This window comes from Ptychodera flava, chromosome 20, assembly GCF_041260155.1.
Source record: "Ptychodera flava strain L36383 chromosome 20, AS_Pfla_20210202, whole genome shotgun sequence".
Classification (NCBI taxonomy): Eukaryota; Metazoa; Hemichordata; class Enteropneusta; family Ptychoderidae; genus Ptychodera; species Ptychodera flava.
In genome coordinates this window covers 31,734,546-31,757,820 of record NC_091947.1, presented here as the reverse complement: position 1 = coordinate 31,757,820, position 23,275 = coordinate 31,734,546, and the positions used below count along the sequence as shown (strand labels likewise).

Sequence of the window (23,275 nt, the reverse complement as noted above, 5' to 3'; positions counted from 1 at the left end):
TGGAGTTCAATTAATTATGTCTCTTGTTCAATGCTTTCAAGGAGAGTGACTGTTGAACTTGGAATGATTTTCAAATATTTTTGTTGACACTGTACGACATACAACATGACAACGAAATTCTTTGGCTGCAGTCGTCTAAATAATTTTTCTAACAATGCAATCAGTCCATGTAGAGAACTTTTGTAGACAAGTCATGATGTAAAAGACCAAAGAATTAAGCATGTGGTGCTCACATGATATAACTACCGTGTTTTCAATTGGGTTCGAACTCGCAACGTACAACACCCATTTAGAAGCCACATACAAAACTGCTTGGCCAAAACGGCTGTATTTACTGACCAAATTAACAGGCATTTCAACCAGCTTTAGTGAGAATTATTTGCTGAGGACCAGTGCAAACGTTTCAAAAGTTTTTCAAATGTTGCCTCTTAATTATAAATAAAGGTAACATGGTATTCATACTCTTTGATATTTAGGGCCAGAGAGGTACTTGAAATGAAATTGCTGAAAAAATTGACAAAAAGTGCTGAAAGAGTGTGCCAAAAGGGAAATTACTTCTGATTGACTTTGGCCTGCTGACAAAAATTTTCTGTCATTTGGGTTCTTTTTATTCAAACATTTTGCAAGACCCCTAGATATTAAATCACCCATCCCTCATGTAACTTGGTCCAACTTGTCACATATATCCATAGCATCTTTGTCTATGTCAATACCTACATTCAATGAGAGACACTGTAATGATAGTCTTTCTACTTATTTCCGCCATTTCAATCACTTCATGTTGAAGCTTTCAAGATCACTACACATAATCCATAAATACAAGCAGTTTATAGTCAAATATTGGACAAGAGTGTATTGGCAAGAGCAAAAAGGAAGGATAAATCAACAGAAAAAAAAAATCAAAACAATATTTGAAGGAAGAATAGTTCGTATTTCCTCCAAAAAATGTTTAAATTTTTTTTCTTTTGATATATCCTTTATGCTCTTGCCAATACACTCCCTGTCCAATACTTGTCTATAAACTGCTTGTATATGGATTATATACTGAATTGTTCAAGAGACTTTGTGAATATTGTCACACCATTTTTTTAAGTGACCAGACAGGAACAAAATCAGTAGAGTTGCTTTGACAAACAAAAGATCTACTTTTCACTCCGAACAGATTGTTTGCTTCAGCACGTATATTTCTGACAACAAAATTTCTTCACCAATAGAGCTTAGTGCTTTACTTTGGATCCTTTTCCAAAATCATTTGTAGATTATTTATTGGGTATGAATACCATAAAATTAACAGTGATAGTAGCAGTGATATTGATAGCGATGTACAAGATGATGAAGATGCCACACTTTGATCAAAGAATGCACTATGAAAAGGAAATTGATCACAGAATGCACTATGAAAAGGGAAATATCTTAGAACCCTGTTGGCAAGTGATTTCAAACAACTTTGCAGACCAGATATGAACTGAAAATGCTCACGTGTTTAATTATATGTTGCAGTTATGTGTAAATTTGAACCTTTGCCACATGTTTGCAACTTCATTGAAAGTGTTATGATCAACATAATGAATAATATTCACCACAGATTAATTTTAAATCCCAGTATATATCCCCAATCAGGAAAGTTCATTAAAATATGCAAATTAGGAATTGACTGAAATGTTCTCATTAAATATGCAAATTATGAATTGGCTGAAGTAAAAATGTTAAATGACTTTCAATAATGTCGTATCATAGTATCTTTAATGTACAAAGCAGTTCATCAACTTTGGTCTAGTCAAGACAGATAAATATCCTTAATTAGGAAAATTCATTAAATTTGCAAATACGGAATCGGCTAAAGTAAAAATGCTTAATGACTTTTAATGCTGTATCATAGTATCTTTAACGTACATAGCAAGTTTTGTTAAATTTGGTCTAGTCAATACAGATAAATATCCCTAATTAGGAAAGTTCATTATATATGCAAATTAGGAATTGGCTGAAGTAAACGATGACTTTTAATAATGTTGTTTTATAGTATCTTCAATATATGTTGCAAGATTCATCCACTTCGGTCGAATCAATTCAGATATATATCCCTAATTAGTGAAGTTCATTAAAAATGTAAATAAGGAATTGGCTGAAGTAAAACTGCTTAATGATTTTCAATAATGTTATATCATAGTATCTTCAATGTACATAGCAAGTTTCATCAACTTTGGTAAAGTCCATTCAGATTTATGTATCTAATTAGGAAAGTTTATTAAATATGCAAATAAGTATTTGGCTGAAGTAAAACTGCTTAATGACTTTCAACAATGTTATATCATAGTATCTTTAATGTATATTGCAAGTTTCATCAATTTTGGTCAAGTCCATTCAGATTTATGTATCTAATTAGAAAAGTTTATTAAATATGCAAATAAGTATTTGGCTGAAGTAAAAATGCTTAATGAATTTCAACAATGTTATATCATAGTATCTTTAATGTACATAGCAACTTTCATCAATTTTGGTCAAGTCAATTCAAATAAATATCCCTAATTCCAAAAGTTCATTAAATATGCAAATTAAGAGTTTGATGAAGTAGGAATGCTTAATGACTTTCTATAATGTTAAATCATAGTATCTTCAATATACATACCAAGTTTTGTCAATTTTGATCAAGTCAAATCAGATATATATCCCTAATTATGAAAGATCATTAAATATGCAAATTATTCATTATCTTTTACATGTATGTCACCCCTTAATATCTTTCACAGCTGATATATCTTGGTGTGATCAACATTTGTAGCAAATCTCATCAAATTGTGTGCAATCGTTGTCAATATATATCAGTTTTTTCTAAAATAATTAATTATGCAAATGAGCAAAAAGTAAGCAAGCCACACCCACCAAAAACTAATCAGTTCTTGCCATTTGCAAACTGAATCTATATATCAGATTTAATTCTGATCTGATGAGCCGTTTTTGAGATATTGAGCACACAGACAGACAGACACACAGACAGACAGACGGACAGACAGACACACAGACAGACAGACATCGCTGCGACATATGCTCACGTGTGTCAACACGTGAGCAGATAAAATGACATTATGAGATTGGGTATGCCAGGATTTTGAGTGAATTGACTGACAATGGACACAGCAAAGACAACATCAATATTGACAAGAGTGTAGTTTATTGATGTTTGGTCTTCAACATATTACTCATACACTGTAAATCATGTTTACCAATATTTCGCATTATCTTACACCTTAAAACACTGAGTTTGACAATTCACTACTTTGACACTGATAGAAGGCTTACAGATTTTGCAATTTTACAAAAAGTTCTTAAAATATATACAGAGGAGTTTATTGCAGTTTTTAAAGAACAAACCATTTGCTTTTAAACAATGTGAAATTGTTACTTAGATTTGATTGAAGATCAAATTTGACCCAACTGGGTTCACAGAGAGTTATATAAAGTTATAGCAAATGGTGAATTCCCTTCTGAGTTTTAAAAGCTGAGATATGATTAAATATTGCAGCAAAGTTAAATTAAATAAAATTATTACACTTGATGGTCAACAATTTTGACATTTTTTCACCTAAAAGTGAACTAGCAGCTAAGTGTGAACTACAACTAAACAACAAACGCCAAAAAGGTTTGTAGTGAGACTAAGAGAGAGAGAGGTTTATGCTACTTAGCATTGTCATCAAAGTCAACATTTAACAAACAACACTGACACTTGATTTAACAAATAGTTCATAATATCCAACATTTTTTGATCAATACCCCCAGCCCATTATAGGATATTTACCCCTGGAATCAAAAACCCTGGCCTTAATGTGTGGTAGATGTCGAGGTGTTATTGTCCTCATACCCCCCACCCCACCCCCCTGAACACATACAGTTTGACATGAATAAACAGAAGAAAACAGACATTGTATAACATGACCCTGAATAATCCTGGGAAAGGAATATGTATCACTGAATATTCCTTTTGATTTTGAACAAATATTAATTATTTTACTTACTTTCCAGAATGGATTATCAATGGTGGCAGTATTTCATGTGTAAAAATTACATCAACATCTCAACATTGAATGAAGTGCTTAGCTTTCATTTTAAAAAATCAGAGGATAAAAATAAAATGCTTCATGGAGTTGAAATCGTCCAAGCTTATATGTTTTTTACCACTGTTCATTCATGTCTGTTAAAATAAACAGAAATTTTGAGATACCAGGTTTCATCATGGCTCTCTCCAAATCCACATTAGTCAAAGACAATTACAAAAGTATCCCTTCCACTTTTTATTGGTCTGACAATGCTGTCTAAGAAGAACAGAAGGGAACAAAGTCTTAGAGTGAAAGTTTTAAAACCTACATAATGATACTCATCTTCAAGCATATAATTTTTAGAAGGTTGATGAGGATCTGTTTGGCAGTCACAATTTCCCATCAGGCAAAGCTGATGTAGAAGAGACAATTTCAAGAAATTCTGAATATGACAATATCTTTGTCGCTGTGCAAGTTATATGATATATTCTTTGATGGTTTAGGTTTACTAGCTCTTTACATAAACATCTTTGTGAAATGCACCTGTACAATGGAATAAAATTGGAATAAATGACTTCTTTATAATTAAAAGACCTTGTAACCATGCTACACTGACAACTTCAGCCTTCAAGCTTAAATCTTTATATGTACCACTATGGTTCAGAATCAAGGTGGATTCTGCTCAGAAATTATGTTGAAATTCAGGTATGGCTACATAGAATATATGGGGTGAGAAAGACATTCAACAATAAATGTAGAAATCACATTATTACCAAAAAGATCAGTCGAATATAAGTACTACATTAGGGTCAATTATTTCAGTTCTATTGGATGCTGGGTCTTTGTGTTCGTTATTTACTTTACAACAACATCCAAAGTTTACAGTAAGTGAGACATGATCATTCTGACAAGAAGTCGTACCCAGATAAAATGGATCAAATGGTTTTGTATTTGTGATTTCTGCACTGATTTCAACTTTGATAACAAATGTATTTCAGAAGGACAACACAATACTCTGAATAGTACTGTACAGTATCATCTTGTTGTTGGGGTATAAGCTTTTTTCTTATGATAAAGTTTTCCCTATACAATATGTCAATAATATTTATCCAGCTTCCACGGATAACGCTCATCAAAACTCTGTAAAGTCGCACATTGTACATTTGATGAATGTTTACTATCACGAAGACTCTATGCAAAAATCAACTTTCATACAGTTGTCAATACAGTGTGCGTTTATGATAATCTTGCATGCCTTTCCCTATTTTAATAATCAAGAACAAACTTGTGGTGGTGTATATTCTTGAATCACTCATTAGCAGTGGTCTTCAAATTCAATTTTTTTCCACACTAGCAATTTCAAAAGCACCTGAAGTAAATTCTCCCCTTTTGAATGGTTGATGCCTGGTGGTTGATTTCTGATTTCGACTTTTGGTAAACATGGACATGAGTTTCTAGTAGGTACCAGTTGTGGAGAGAATGACTGGATGACTGGGTGGATGTTGTGCAGCATTTTTTCTGCATTTATCCATCCTTATCTTAATACACAACTCTAACTACAGTGAGAGATTGGACTGAAGTGAAGCAAACACACATTTCTGACTAGCCCTTGACTGACTGGTATAAACAAGAAGTACTTTTTTATCAGTTTTTAGATTATTTTCAGACCTCTTTTGCAAGTTTTGTTTCATTTCTTTTTTTGAGAACATATTTATTTAAACCTTTCCTGACATTATTGGACTTTCTCCAATTGTTTTAAATCGCAGGCTTGGAACTGAAAATTCAAAAACGGGGATGAAGCATGCATTAAGGTAAAGGGCGACGAATTCGGACGCGCACACGCTTTAGAACATTTCTGCGCAGATTTAACTCCAGCCTGCCGCAAATGGGTTATTTTGTAGCGCATGTATTTAACATCACCTGTCATTGTTGAAATTGCGCTTTTACCTAATTTTTTGACCCAGTCTCTTAGAAATACATGTGACCTTTAACCTTGTCATATTTTGACCCCCTAGGAAGCTGGTTTTTATTCAATATGAGCGCAAAATTAACATTTCTCTTCCATTTACATGGCGCATATTACCCATTCACCTGGAGATATTGTAAAAAGTAGCGTGGTGACACCCCTTTATTAAAAGTGTAAACTAAATGGTATTATGTCAGGATTTTATTCGCCAAGTTTGGTCAAAATGACACCATTCAAAGCGACAGGAAGTAAGTTCGAAAATTATGTAGTGATATAATTTCGATATCGTCATTTTTTAATCGATACTTATGTTAAAATTTCTTTACAAACATCATGAAAACTATACATTCGATAGATATGGATCTTAATTCTTGGTATTTATTAAAATTAACTCATTTGCTAAGCGTTTTATAATTGCTTTCTTTAGTTTAAGTGAATTATACGAGCGTGGTGACCCCCATTTTTTATTTCATTTTTGCACTTGCACAACTTCCAAGAATATTTGTGCAAAGTTTCAAGAAAATGACACCACAACCTAATTTTGACGTAATTTGTAGTACTTCACCTTAAAGGTATCACACATGAAGTTTAATGAACTAAACAGTGACCCTGAACAAAGAAATATTGAGTTGTAAACTCTATGAAAGAGAACACAACGTTGTCCGAGAAGAGCTCTATGATGCATAATGTGTGACAACAAGACCTTCAACACACACACTGTGTCAAAATAGACATCAATGAATGCATCCTGAACAGCGCCCTCATAAGGAATGCAAATCCTTTCAGAAAGAAGCAACTCTCTGAATCAAATGCAGAGAGGAGTTGTAAACTATTGATAAAAAGAGTGAGTGGAATGTAATATTTATATATAAGAGTTCATGGAAGACCATAGGACTTCTCAGAAATTTTACATTGCCTAGGCGACACCATCTACTTTTCATTCATTACTTTCAATTACCATTACTTTACATTTCTTCCACAGATAGGACACAATGATGGAACACGCAATCAGAGCAACAGCCTATTTGTCTACAACAGAGAATGTTTCCTCTTTGCCCTAATATCCAAATTATTCAAATTTCACCAATCACAATACTGTTTTCTTAGCACCACCTTAAACATGGCTAGCACCACGATTAAGACATTCATTGATTGGTCGAAGCATGCATGACATACATCTATCATTCCTAGCCTGAGCTAACAGGGTAACAGTTGGCAGTTCTGATAATTGTCTGCTCTACCGACCCCAATTGAAAGAAACAGCCAGCTCAATTGATTTGTCTAAAGAAATCATAAACTTGTAGACTGGAGGGCTTACAGAAACCAAAGGCATGGCAGGTGATTCTAAAGGGACTACTAGACGGGAAGCCATTGGATCTAGCAATGGTCTGCTCAGTTCTTCACTCAAATCAACTTCAAACAATTCATCTGATCATTAATTATTAATATCTCTGAGACTGAATTCTCTGTTTTCATTGTCATGTCTAAAAATTGCTACATTCTTAAAAAGCCATCATTTCTCTGACTGGTTACTCCATATGAACTTTGACCCTGTGGTTTTGTGCTCACAAAGTATTCCAGTACATAAGTTCTATGTAGAGTTTTGTGTGAGTTGTACCTGCAATTTCATTGTTCAATGTCTCTGTCATTGTTACCTGATAGATAATTATCTATAGTTGCAGTATTATTTGCACTGGATACTGTGTGTCAATCTGACAAATGAACAACGGTGTTTCTACATTCATCTACAACACTCAGCAGTAACATCTTTCAATAACAGTCAATCTGTATAAAACAATTCACAGAATTTGCATATCAAATAAATAATACCATTTTCCTTATGGAATTAAAAGCGAGTTGAATTTTTCCCGTTCTGCATTTTCCCAACAATGATACTGGCATTACAATGTAAATCCCCTTTGGTCCAGGAAGAGCAAATTTGGAATATTAAAACCTCTTCTTCTGTACAAGCAGCGCCATCTGGTGTCGATGGTGAGAAAATTTTATGATTGGCTTGTTTCTCCGTTCTCCATCTTCATCAGCTGCATCAGTGCTCCAACTGCACCAAAGTAACCCTGTCAACAGAGAGAAACAAATGATAGAGAAATCTAAACAGGATTCTAGTCCGCTGATGAACACTTGTCCCTGTGCTCCATGCAGAATTATAGATTCATATAAAGCACCTTCCTTTGCACATAAATGGAAACATGCTTCATGAATAACATTATGAACTGCAAACTTGCCAAGTATGATCATATAATTCCACAGTATTTGTAAGCATCAGGGCAATATTTTATTCTTGACGGTGAGAATGATGGTAATGATTCAACCAGCTGAGTATTTAAAAACATTAAGAGGCACGCTTTTCTATTTTACATGAAAAAGTTTCCATATTTTGTTAAAAGCGATGGCATTGGGTTGCAAAGTTGGAATGCCTAAAAACGTTTACACACTCGTTGGAAAAGTGAATGATCTGGTAACTACGTCAGAGACCAAAGATGACCCCTCAAAACACTGTTATCAGTCAGCATGTTACAGTATCAAAGTACAAGAGATATTGTTTTGACTTTCAGATAAGAATCTGTAAGAATGGATAAACACAGCTTGACAACAAACTGACCTTTGACCAAACTATCAAGGGTCCTCAAAATCTCACATTGTCCTAAAACACCACAGCAATAAATCAACAGCTCACCTCATGTTCTAAGAATAGAGCTTTTAGAGCACCCTGTGACCAATACTCCATGGCATAAGATAAGAGTTTCATTGACAACGGATTCACCCGTAGGAAATTACCGACAAATACTATTCTCTCAATACCCTGCAAAGAAGAATACATTTTTCCAAACGATGTAAACATGATTATCTTGCATCAGCACAGTATGACTAGCACTTACTCTAACTGCTTAGTTTACGATGATATTTTGATTCAGAAACACAACAAGGAATGAAGATATATACATTTATAGAATGATACCATAGATATTAAATATCTTGCTTTAAACTGTTTCCCTTATCATCTCTGAGATGTTATATGTACATTATTATGTGTCAGACAAAGTTTTTACAAAGTACAGTGAAGTCAACAGAATGTATGCTAACTGCAGAATGTTAAGAAATTTTGGAAAATCAAACAAAGTCTCGAAGGCCTTAATGGCGTGAAATGCTAGCCGATTTTATTAACGTGTACATTAATCAACTGTGTTTGAGATTTAACATCCAAACTGTGTGAAATGTGTTTGGTTTGGTTTTTTCCTGGCAAAGTATTTTGTCAGTATTTCTGAATATTGTCTTAAGTAAACAAAAAGGATAAAATTCAGTACAAGTATTCAATACCATGTGACAAGTTATTACCTCATTCAACGCACACATCCTTGCAATTGAACCAATATTGTTGGTTATTGTGACGAGTGTGGCCCTAGCCAGGTCGTTTTTACTGACCGACTCTCTCTTTTCCGGTACATTCATGTGTCCAAAGCTGGAAAAATTATAATACCTTCTGAATCAACACTTACAGAATCAAAGTGCTGAGATTCTATCTAGTATTAGAATGGATACGGTTGACAACTCTCTTTGAAAACAAAAGTATTTAAACAACGTAAACACCGTATGATGGATTAGCATAATTTTGGAATCTACCATACAAAATATTTGTTTATGTTTTTTTTTAACCAAAACACCTCCACATTAGACAACACCATTAGAAGACAGGCACTCCATTATCGAAGAATTCTGACTCCCTGATGTTTTTCATTCTGCCACGAGAACGCAGAATTCACAGTCTGCAACTGGACACTGTTACATGTAGTTACTAACCTGCTAGCCACAGTAGAGCCAGGAAGATGTAGACGATCGTAGTCGCCACCATAAATATCCCGTACCAGTTTGTCCACCTTGGTATGGTCCCCGACCTCGGCTAGTTCTATGGCTTCTTCAAATGTCTGACATCCAGTCAACAAACAACACAAGCCAAGGAATGTTCCTCCTCCAAGACTGAAGAAAGGAAACACATGAAGATCAAACGTCTGTGACTGTTTGAAGTTTATAGAATGTTACAGCTCTCCTGATCTGCCATTGGTTGTACAGCTCACAATTTTGTCTGCATGTTTATGAAAACTGTATTTACTCAAAATTACTCAGAACAAGAGCATCACAATGCTTATTAAAAAACATGAGTGAACTCATCTATGTGAGTATACTATTAAATGAATGGATAAATCACCGTTAAAGTCATTACATAAGATGCATCTTTTATTATGATGTTGCAAATTTTGAACTTGATTTCTCCAGAGAAGGGATGCAACTTACAATGTGTACGTTTTTGTGTTTTTTAAGTGGGCATGACACCAATAACATGGAAATTCTCATTTTATTTTTTTAGGGGGAGGATTACTGATAGAAGTTGGCTCTATTGCAAAATTAAAGAAGAGTTTGATTACGGTAGTTTTCTTTTGGAGGATGTGGTGGCCCTGAAAGGGCCGTTTGGTATGTGTGCCATAGCAGTATGAAAGACGGTGATCGTAGTCTGACTACTCAATTTTTGGTGAACAGAGTCAACCTCAATGGTAGTTAGTAGTGTGATAGCTGTGCAGAAAAAGGGGTGCGACTTATAAGACTTATGTTTCCCCCCCCTTCCCCCCTTATTTTAAGGATTTCATCCTACGCAACTCAATCAAAGGAGGGTGCGACGCAGATGCATCTTATAAAATGACTTTGCCTCAACTACAGCGCCATAAGTCTGTATTGTTTCCATATTTGCACATGATATTCCTATGCTAATCAAGGGGAACTTTATTGAACACCTCTATGACATTGCCAAAAGTATAACAATCTTATGTTCACAACAACAACATAATATGGAATACAACTTTGATATTTTGAACGACAGACACTTGTCAGTCTGTAACTCATGATCATACAGGATTTGGAAGTATAATGTATCAACTATAGGAACTTATTTTGGGAGATGTTTCATTGCATGTTCATTGACTTCTGAAGTTACAAATTGTCAACTGTAACCTTTGGGGAAACAAAGACATCAGAACTTTCCATTGCCAAAGTTAGCAAACCCTTTAATTTGTCCTTGATAGAGCCAGCCTTATACTGAGGAAAGTGGGAATTTAATATTTTTGAAACAAATGAAATTTCCGTATTTGAAAATACTCATATTTTACCAATTTCACTGAATTAAAATTTTGCTTGTAGATTATTTGACTTGCATACATATTAGCTGATTTATAACAATGCTACAAAATTAAACTTTGAACAATCAAATCAAAATATTTAATACCTCCAGTCTGTAGCTACATTAGCATTGGTGAAACCTGTGATAATAATACCTTAGATTTTAATAACCATTTGTCTTTTGTCAGTTTTAAAAAATTCAACAATTAAATTTCCAAATAGTATTTGTTGTATTCACTATTTGAATCAACTAACTTTTGTCCACCCTTTGTAGCAGACAAAGCTACCAGCTGTTGCCAACCGTCGTACCAACAAAAATATTTCACATTCAACAGATGTTCATGAGCCCTTTTGATACTCTTTTTCATGTTTCATTAGAGCTGTCATGACATTATGGATATGCAATGCTTACGTCATGTTTGCATTACATGAACACAGTGTAGAGCAAGACCAATGGCCAAGTATCCAGAACTACAATTTTGTTTTTTTCAACAGGATCAAGGAATGTGAAAACCCACTCCTTCAATGATTCCCAGTGATTTGTATCATAAACAATACACCAGTACATAGATAAGCCCCATTGGATTTGCCTTGAAAGCAGTCCTGAAACCTATGAACACAAAAATAGATTTGCTAATCCCGGTATATGAATCAGATATCAAACTCTGCACATGTGGTACATGTTTGTGATATTTTCAGTTGTTCAGCGGTATAAAATATAATTTATGGCATCACAAACAAGGTTATGCAGTGCATTTCTGTCTATGGGTTTTAAGATAAAACTTATATTACCCACTGGCGCCTAATGCATTACCAATATTCATGTATTTAAACATATAGAGTACATACACAAAGATTCTTGTTTACATAAACAGTATACTACACTTAAAAACTATCTACTGTTGATTGACCAATCAGAGTGCTCAATTCAGGGTGTTTTATTTACTCATAAAGCCTTGGTCACCAAATTCCAGAAACGAATGACAGCGCCGTAGTAAAGTACTGTCCAATCAAAAGTGAACATGTCATATTCTGAAGACATCTGGTACGTTTTAATATTCAAATTTGGTAACACAGCGGAAACCAGCTGCAACACAAAATCTGCTGTGCCCTAGGGCATTTATATAATGTGCCCTAGGGCATTTATAGTATGTTCCATTACATTGGAAGGCTATTTCACAAATAAAAGTTTTAATTCATATCCTAAACATGTTACATTGACAAAGGGGACGGTTGACGTAAACACATTGAAAACGAAAATATATCAGTTAGGGGCGATAGTTTTTAAGTCGGATAAAACCCTCGTACTCGGGCTCTTCCGGTATATAAAGTCCAACCCTACGATAAAATGTCTCGGCCTGCGGCCTCGACATTTTATCGTTGGGTTGGACTTTATATACCAGAAGAGCCCTCGTACTCGGGCTTTATCCTATACTAATGAACTGAAACAGATTCTCATTCTGTAAACAGGAACTTTACATTCACACATTATGCATAAGATGAATTTCCTCAATGAAACCTAAGAAACATGATAGCATAACTGGTAAATGCAAATGATCTCATTGGTTCACTGGTACTAATGATTTACAACTTCCAAGACTGCTATCTGATAAATTTTATGTCTTAACACACTCTGTTGGTATGCTATATTTTATGGTCTACACCAACATAAATCCCTGGTCTACAAGATGATGACATCGAATACAGCATTGCCATGAAAAGAAGAACTACTGTGTACATGTATATTGGCAAGCAAAAGTTTTAAAAGCCATAACAATTTTATAGCAGTACTTTACAAATATTAGCAGTTACTCTCACTACTTTGGTATTATGATATATGTATTATTACAGTACTGCAAACATCTTCTATAGCCACAGCAATTTTTTGTACAATAAAAGCAGCATACTGTACTTTTCATTTCAAGCAATAGTTATAAAATCATTGGTCCATTCGCTGTGACAGTTCCTAAGAAATAATTACATCTAGTGCAACATGATGATAAAGGAGGATAGTTACAAATTATGCCGATAAATGGATTTGTTCAAGTTTATGTAAAATCTGAATAAATTAATTCACAGGAACCCACAAAATCTACATGTCATCAACATGCTTTTCAAGGAGAAGTTGACATCTAGGCATATGAAATATTGTTAACAGATGATGGATTCAAACTTTACATGTGCTCCTATGGATAGATTGGTTATACATTAATAAAGCTGACAATGGCTCAAAATGATACCATCACCCGTATTGTATTTATTTGACACATTGTACAACCCAGTTTTACAACTTTAAGTCTAAATGTGGAAGCAAATTTCTCCTCCTTACCTGGTCCCACTAACTCTCTTGAAGTCAGTCTGTGATTTCACTGATAGTACGCTGACACCTGAGCCAATATTAACCACCAAGTACGGATACGGATCACGGAAATCATACGGAATCTTCTCACATGCTTCACTGTTGAAAGGGTCCACATTGCCCCAGTAGTAGCACTCATTGGGTATTTTGCTGTCAATAAAATGAATCCCCGAGATCAAACAGTCCAACTCATCATATTTCTCTAGTTTCATGTTGACGATCTGAAAAAAAACATACGCAAGATTGATGAAGTCAAGATGATGTCATAATCACAATATATATATAGATATATACATAATTTATGGACTGGGATAGGAAACTTGTTTTATTTATAAATATCTTTATATCCTGGCCTTTGAAACTTGTCCTGTTTATTATCAGTGTTTGATTAGTAAGGCAACTTTGAAATTGAAGCCCCTCAATTGACAGTAATCTGAAAATCAGTGAAAAAGATCTATGTATCAAGATGACCAACCAGTGATAACGCCCATAAAACATCAAATTTATGTTTTTTTGATGAACACAATTAACTTTGTTGGAACTGGAACATAGTTTGAATATTTTTTCATTATGATTCATTTCTCAATTATGAAAATGGTATTCAAATTGACTGATTGCTATGAAAGGTTTGGCTGAAATTTAAAATTTAGATATCCTTGAGGTATAATGAAGGGAAGGATAAAATAGCATGTGGAAATTGAAATCCATTATCTCATCTATCATGACATTTAAAATGATAGAATATTATCAATCATAGACAAGAAACATTAACTGAACAGCAATGACTATAACATGCGTTAAAAGTAAGAGACGGAAGGTTTTTAATTTCAAAATATGTCATGTTTTTTGTCAGACTTCAAATGGGAATGAAAATAAAATTTCTTGAAAATATTTAGACTAAGTCTGTTATAACACAGTTAATTCAATGATGACTGGAAATTCAGGTAGTATATTCCTGTGTGTTTTGACCTTGAGAAATTGCTGTGTATAATTGGTATCAATTTGCCTTTCATTTGGAAAGACGGTCATTTTCCTGGAAGGTAGAAAATTCACAAAGTATACAAGTATTTGGAAAGCCATACAATGCAGGTACTGCAGTTCTGTTTATTTTGTGAAAAGCAATGTAAAAGAATTAACCATGTATATGTCTAGAAACACTTAAAATCAAAGTCTGACAAAGAAATTGTTCAAACTTCATTCTATCTCAAAACTTTTACTCATTCTCTGCAGGAAAGTAATCAGTATTATCACATGGCATTCAACAGAAAGGAAAATTTGGGGTAATTAATCGTAATCACATGAAATGTATCAACATATTGAATCCAGTAACAATTCCGAACATCATGTCTGAAAATTTTTTGTTCACTCTGCTTTGCCTCACGCGAATTATCATGAGGCCTAATTTTCCCAAGGAAACAAGTTCAAAATGACCTCATTGCACATGCTCTGCTGACTCTACATCGCGTGCACAGTTCAAAGTCCAGACAGCTTTATAGGATAAACGATGATCAAAGCGCAGTAGAAATAATGTATAGAGTAAACCTCTGACACATATAATTGATAACATACTCCTATTTTTTTTACAAAGAAATCATTAATTTAAATCTCAAAAGAGATGTCAGAAAGAATGGACAATGGACACACATAGATATTTCACTGCCAGTAACCATTCTTCTAAATACTACTGACGTGTCTATTCCTGTACATGACACATTATCTCTTTTCATATGTTCATGTTCAAGTGAGCAAATTAGTGAGTGGTCTTGGGTGATGACTTTTTGAACCCTGTAACCAATAGTAATAATAATAATTTATTGCTTTTCAAGGCCTCCAGCCCATATGCAAAACAACAAACAAAGCAAATTAATAAATTGAAGATGTTGCACAGGTTTAAATTACATAACACCTATTCAAATGTGATAAGTGAAGATTGCAGATGGAGCTGCGATTTTCACTTTAACCAATAGTATATATACCATAAAAATTAACACTTTGACATTTACATTGTAATATTTGGGACATAATAAGGGTATGTATACTTGGATGGAGGGATGTCAAAATCTTGTTGTGGAGTTTTGAGAGACAATAACTGTACTTACCTCTCTCACATCTTCTGCAAATTTGTATGCCCCACCTCCAGTTGCACAGATTTTGTCAGCCACACTGGAAAGATTCTTGGATTTGACCAACTGAAGAAACGCAGGCATGTCAATCGTTGGAAATCGTATGAAATGGAGATTGCCAGTGCGTCCGTGAATTTTAAAATCCTTTATCGTGAGGTGAACGTCCCTGATTCCACTTTTTCCGTAGGCAGTGTTGGAAGTTAAATAATGTCGGATAGTCCGTAAAGTCTCCACTTCAGCCTCATATTCCTGCTCGGCATTGATGAAATCTGTGGGCTCAAAGTATACCAGCTTCACAAGGGTTCCGCCGATGTCCACACCAGACCATGGCATGGCTGTTGGAGAAAATGAATTCCCATTATCAAGCTGGTGTCTCCTTCCACGAGAAACTTGATGACACTCCACATCCATTTTGTTTTCAAAAACATGCCATCAGAACTGTCATGAATTAACATAAAATCAAACCAAACATGTAGTCAAGCAGGCTGACATATCCAAATTTATACAAACGTCTACCAGCTCAAAAAAATCTCTCGCACACATGGCACCACCTGACAGATTGGTAAACCTCATTTCATGTACCAGTAGCATTTGTGACCCTGCACAGCTTGAATATGAATTTTAAAAAAATTGCTGGCTTTTATATTCCGGAAATAAAACAATATCAATGCAAACGTGTCTGTACCTGTAATTTTTACTTCCGACTCAAAAACAATACAATAACCCACCAATGAAGTTGTGCAATTACGTAACATGGTAAAGATTATATATTGACAATTGCAATTTAAATTTAAATGCATTTTCACAGACAAATGGTTTAAATTGTAACCTATGAACTCATTAGAGGTTGTCCTGTGAGAATGTCCTGTCAAATACTGATCAATATTTAGGAACAACACTATTCTTTTTTTTAGTACTTTTATTTTCCATTATTATTGCCGCTCAGCGTGTGATAATTTTATCAAATTTGATGTTTGGCTACATAAACTGTTTAAAATTTATATCTGTATCAAAGTCATTCACACAGCCCATGATTTGACATGAGTTTGATTTCACAATGAATTTTTTTTTTCTTGGTCTGCAATTGCATATGGAAACAAACTTTAAAAAAAAACATACATTCCACTACCTAGCTTGTCAGTCTTTTTAATAGGAGACTGGAAGTATCTGAAACTGCAGAAAATGTGGAATAAGAGCCATAAGAACAGTCTCTGTCCCCTCAAAGAGAGCATGAAGACAGATTATAGAGTGTGACTCTAACAAGTCGTACATCATGATCATTTGGAAAAAACTAAACTCATATAACTTTGCTTGCCAGAAGCTGTCAATCAGTAAATGAATTAGGAGAAAGCTTGTTAACTTGTTTCTAACTTACAGGGATATAGAGATGTTACCTATGGCTATTCATATGTATGATTACTGTAGTTCAATGTCCTTTTGAAAGGTCGATCTCCCCTTGAGTGTCATCACATCGGGTAGGCATCAACATACCATATACCGGTACATGTGCTATTTACTTGTCACTTTTAATTGATCACCCTTCATTTTTTGCTCACGTGTTGACACACGTGAGCATACGTCGCAGCGATGTCTGTCTGTCTGTGTGTCTGTCTGTCTGTGTGTCTGTCTGTATACTCAATATCTCAAAAACGGCTCATCAGATCAGCATCAAATCCGGTACATAGATTCAGTTTGCAAATGGCAAGAACTTGGTGGGTGTGGCTTGCTTACTTTTTGCTCATTTGCATAATTAATGATTTTAGAAAAAACTGATATATATTGCCAACGACTGCACACAATTTGATGAGATTCGCTACAAATGTTGATCACACCAAAATATATCAGCTTTGAAAGATATTAAGGGGTGACATGCAAGATAATTACTAATTTGCATGTTTAATGAAATTTCCTAATTAGGAGTATATATCTGAATTTACTTGAACCAAATTGACGAAACTTGGTATGCATATTGAAGATACTATGATTTAACCTTATTGAAAGTCATTTAGCATTTTTACTTCATCAAAATCCTAATTTGCATATTTAATGAATTTTTGAAATTAGGGATATATATTTGAAGTTATATGACCAAAATTGATGAAACTTGCTATGTACATTAAAGATACTATGATAGAACATTATTAAATGTCATTCAGCATTTTTACATCAGCCAATTCCTAATTTGCATATTTTATGAACTTTCCTAATTAGGGATATTTATCTGAATTGACGAGACCAAAGTTGATGAAACTGGCTATGTACATTAAAGATACTATGATAGAACATCATTGAAAGTCACTAAGCATTTAAACTTTAGCCAATTCCTTATTTGCATATTTAATGAACTTTCATAATCAGGGATATTTATCTGTATTGACTAAACCAAAGTTGACAAAACTTGCTATGTACATTAAAGATGCTACGATACGACATTATTGAAAGTCATTGAGCATTTTTACTTTATCCAGCTCCTAATTTGCATATTAAATGAATTTTTGAAATTAGGGATATATATTTCAATTTACATGACCAAAATTGATGAAACTTGCTATGCACATTAAAGATACTATTATGTAGGCTAACATTATTGAAAGGCATTAAGCATTTTTGCTTCAGCCAATTCCTAATGTGTGTATTTAATTAACTTTCCTAATTAGGGATACATACTTGGATTTATTTGATCAAAGTTGGCATAACATGCTATGTACATTGATGATTATACCAGGTTATACCAATATTGGAAGTCATTTCGCACTTAAGTTTTCATGTCAGCTAATTTATAGTTTGCATATCTAATGAGCTCTCAAAGTTTGGAATATATAGTTTGAAGGACTTGACCAAAGGCAATTACACTTGCTATATAAAATGGCGATAAAATGATAGCAGTCAAAGAAATTAATTATTTCTATTTCAGCTAATTACATATTAGAATACTTAATGACCTATTGAGTTAATCTGTGGTGACTATTGTTCATTAAGTTGATCATAATACTTTCAATGAAGTTGCAAACATGTGGCAAATGTTCAAATTTACACATAACTGCAATATATAATGAAACACATGAGCATTTACAGTTCATATCTGGTCTTACAGTTATGGCTATGTTTAAGTGACTTTATAGACATGCACTGGATTCATAAACAGACACTGATGCCTTACACCAGGGACCACAGTTTATGGTACAGCATGTGGTGGCCCCTGAATTAACATTCCCTCTTTTGAGACGTTGAAAGATTGTGAAAACTTTGCAAAAGCATTCTACATTTTTTCATTATCGTCTTAATCAGGAAGAAAGGTAAAAAAAAGAGAAAAATTGACCCTTGAAAATGTCTTTACAATATTGCTGTATTTGATACAAAATAATGACAACGCTGGAAGAAGAAAAAGGGTGTGGAAGTCTGAAGAAACCTTTTGCAAGTTCTGCAATCTTTCCTTCGCCCCCTCCCTCAAATAATGAAATGTCAAAAAAAGTACATGTTCTCATCTTTACTGCCTCTTTGTCCTAAAATAAAAGGGTCCATACCTTAAAAAACACACTGTGATCATGCTAACAGTTCCTATATCTACAATCAAAAGTTGATGGCCACTTCATTTCATCTGATGCTAGTGTTGCTAGACCCGTGATTCAGCATGATTCAGCAGTATTTCTTATGATTTAAGAATTTGTCCCATGTCATGATGAACTAATACTGCAAATCATTGCACTGACATGTTACTACGCTGAATGTTTGCTGTTGTCATGGTAGTGGTACAGAGACTGTGTGCGTGCTACTTGTAAATCTAAGTAAGTTCCCCTATTAGCATGGAGGTAACTTGTTTCTGTTACCAGTGAGCATGACACATGTTTTTCAATACGTGAAACCAACAGGTTTCTGAAAACTTTGCAAAAAGTCAAAGTTGGCTGAAACTTTGAAATGTTTGAAATAGTTGTGTAGTTTCAGCAAAAAGTGTTAGACTAAATTGATTCCATGATTTACAGACACGACTCATGATTTCCGAACATGAAAGAATAGACGAATGTTTTACAGACATGTAGGGAAAGACCCATGATTTACAGACATCAAAGAATGAACTGGGTACAGGTATGAATAAAAACAAAGAAAGTCAACTCAACTGGAAGCAGACTGAGCAAACTGTCTCAGAGAAGATTGTTTCAGCTTTTCCAGTATTCCATCACATCAATAAAGATCAAAACATGTCATGACTATCGTCTTGGTTTTTAAGAGCTTCTAATGATTGCAAGGCACAAACAACTTACCTAACACATAGAATGGCTTATTGATAATGATATGGACAAACAGTGGAAATTTTTTATGAGGGTGGGTATTACCCTTTGCACTATTATTTATTGCAATATTACAAGCTACGATGACATGTACTGATTTACATGATTTACAGGTATATCAACCTGCTTTGCATGGTAGTCTGGCAAAATGACCTTCAAAATTATGAAAGATACAGAGACACTTGACCATGTAGACAGCTACAGTGTATCTGATTGCCCTGAAGCCATTATGATATACTCTTTCTATTGACTGTACAACTTGAGTACTGTGGTCCCAAAAATAATGTTGGGTACACCAAACTTGCCAGTCACTGATCCCAGATACAGAAATTATCAAATTAAACATGATAGTATTATATAGATAATGAATCAAATACTTGAACAATCTGCCACTACATGGAGGACTCAATCAGAAAAAAGCTGTTTGTTTTGAATCACCAGGGGTCAAATAGTTAAACACTATCTTTTGTTATCTTTATCAAACTTTATTATACATGTATTTGAGAAGTCAGTGTCATTGACTTTTTGATCTTGTAACATGGTGAAGGAGTAACTAATGGCCACAATGTGCTGACAAAGAGAGGAAAATTTTAACATGTTTTCTATCATCTACAGAGATATGAGATGTATGCTTCTTGGAGAATGGCTGCTCCAATAAAATGCAAGCTTGAAATACATACTGGCAATATATGACACTCATCATATCATATGATATTGGTTTGAAGTTTGAGATTTTTACAAATAGTGTCTCCTTGACTTAAAGAAATTACAAAATATCAGAAACATTGCATCTTTATTCCTTATCCTGCCAAGTTCATATTTCACCATGAAGTCATCTTGAACATTTAAAGGCCCCTTAAAATGCAAATACAGTAACCATGGCTTTTAAGGACAAGTGGGTGAAAATACATAATGATTTTGGCTCAATACTGCTATTGACTGACTTGGCAGATAAGGAAGTTATACTCTCTGTCAGGAATACGGTTACAACAAGCAGCCACCCCTATACTGAATTACTACAACCCATATAAGCTTTATGGCAACATGCCCCTACATGCAAGAAGTGTCTGCAGCTGACTGAAACGTAAAACGATATCGCTGACAAGTTAACAAAGTCGCTCGCTAATTACGAAGGGAAATAGCGACATGCCTTGCAATACAGAGAGATAATTTGCTAATTAGGTATCCCATTTCCAGTCGCCACCACTGTAACATCATTGAAACATATGCTAAACTTTGAGCAACTAATAAATAATTTGACACAATTTTTTTTATTATATATGACAAAATATTCACTTTATAGGAATTTGGCAACATTTTTCTCCATCATCTTTTCTGTCTTGTAAAAGCTGATCCATTGTCTGTGTTGATTTTTTTAAATTCAAACTGTGGCTCAACACATACTATCACAACATAGCAGCAAACACATGTCACTGTTTTTGTGTCATTATTCATTGTTAGTAGGACGGGGTACAAACAATGTTGTCAGATATCAAAGAGACATCCGTTACTATGGTAACAGATTACAAGAGTTAACCTTGATTTGCAAAACCAAATGTTACAGGACATTGATGTTTCAAAACATGATTACATGAACTTATAATTTGTAAGGATCATCTTTTGGGGTATATAAATATTTTTGAATTATTTACTGATTACCTGTAATATCATGATTCTATGACATCACTTGAAGTCTTGAGTGCCTGGTGTATCAGTGTAATTTTTCTTTTATGCATTGGTAGTGTATTTGCAGTATATAAATCATTTCAAAGTCAAGCTACGACACCACTTCTTATCGTTCACCTTTGACATATCACCCAAGTTACATGAATTACCACTTTACCATGGAGATGTACTAAACCATAGACAGTGGAGGGGAAGACCACTGTCTATGACTAAACAGTCTGATGATAATATGATCTATTGTAGTGCTCCCCTATCTATCTCGTTGTAAATCTTTGGCCTCCAAAATGATACATCACTAATTAGAGGGACCGTGGATACATTATTGAACGTGAAAATATTATAATTTCGGGTGTAACACTGACGAGGTGGGATAAACTGATCCTGTGGACAAATCGAGCGTAGAGGGCAAACTTTATGAGTATACAAACAATACACCTGTGAAAAAGTTCAAAAGTTACCTCTGAAAGGTGTTGACCTTACAGTTAAAGCACAATGTTGTCAATGAGTATTACTACCACTACTTGTACAACTACAAGTACTTACGGGGTGTTGCAGGTCGTTTCTTCTCAGTTTCCGACACTCTTTGTGAATCCATGTTATGTTCCATTGGAAAATACGGAAAACCACAACTATACGGAGCTAACCGGTGAAGAACACTTCACAATAAAAGCCCCGAAATCGGTAACCGAGCGATATATAGATACGAAATCTCACGATCGCATTGCATACACACCTGAGTGTAAACATTGACTTAACGAATACAACTGGTCGTGTAGCGTCTTTACTACTCGCCGGGAAACACCCTAATTTTCTGAGAATTCAGTATTCTGCAACCAATCGCGGCAATTGCACAACAGAAAACTTCCTCGACGTCAATCTTAGTTTGTGATCGACATCGATCCTCTGAAATGCCGGGTAAGTGGTACGATCACATTCAATCACACGATCAACGTGACTGTCGATCACGCTGTCCAATCACATCAGGCGATACGATACGCGATATGAACTTATGGAGGCCGCCTAAGTTAGAAGTACCTAAGTTAGAAGACGATGCTGAAGTTATTTTCGTATTCGTTTTCGTATTCGTTTTCGTATTCGTATTCGTATTCGTATTGGAGTCACTGACAAAATTTTTTATTTTTAGTCCAAATTGCGTATGTATTATATGAAAGTTCTGTCTTTACAGAACTTAAAGTGCTTTTTATATGACAATATATCAATACTTCAATATTTGAGAATGTAAGTTGAAAAAGATCCAATCTTTTTAGGCCCTAGATTGAAAGATATCGTTGCTATAATTAGAGGAGAGATTTTAAAAACAAACGGCCAGTACACAGGCACTCCTTAGCTGGGTAGTCTGTTGAATAGATCGATTTTCGATTCGATCTATCGATCCCGTTGTCGATATGCGCGCAATTGTAACCAAATACTCACTAGGTTACAGTGGCGGGCATACTGACCACGGGAATGATAGATCGAGCCGAAAATCGATCTATTTAGCAGACTACCAAGCTATTAGCGCCTGTGGGCCAGTAGTAGTCTTTGGAGGAAAGATTTTTTAAACAAACATCATTTTCGTATTCGTATTCGTATTCGTTTTCGTATTAACTTTATCACAACAACCATCATTAGTATCGATA

General features: G+C 34.5%; 1 protein-coding gene across 3 annotated transcripts; it reads right to left on the bottom strand.

Annotated features, from left to right (window-relative positions):
- Positions 1 to 3,139: 3,139 nt before the first annotated feature.
- Positions 3,140 to 22,628, bottom strand: LOC139120651 (pantothenate kinase 3-like). 3 transcript variants are annotated; one of them, XM_070685173.1, is made up of 7 exons: positions 22,179 to 22,628; positions 15,640 to 16,101; positions 13,511 to 13,761; positions 9,814 to 9,990; positions 9,352 to 9,475; positions 8,693 to 8,818; positions 3,140 to 8,072 (listed from the first exon to the last, which is right to left on the bottom strand). In XM_070685173.1, exons 2-7 carry the CDS (start codon positions 16,072 to 16,074, stop codon positions 8,001 to 8,003), a joined length of 1,185 nt encoding a protein of 394 aa, XP_070541274.1. In that variant the 5' UTR covers positions 16,075 to 16,101; positions 22,179 to 22,628; the 3' UTR covers positions 3,140 to 8,000. The 3 variants fall into 3 exon arrangements, with proteins under 3 accessions (XP_070541274.1, XP_070541275.1, XP_070541276.1); XM_070685174.1 differs by having other exon boundaries at positions 15,640 to 15,998; XM_070685175.1 differs by lacking the exon at positions 22,179 to 22,628 and adding an exon at positions 16,180 to 16,279 and having other exon boundaries at positions 15,640 to 15,998.
- Between the last annotated feature and the right edge of the window lie 647 nt (positions 22,629 to 23,275).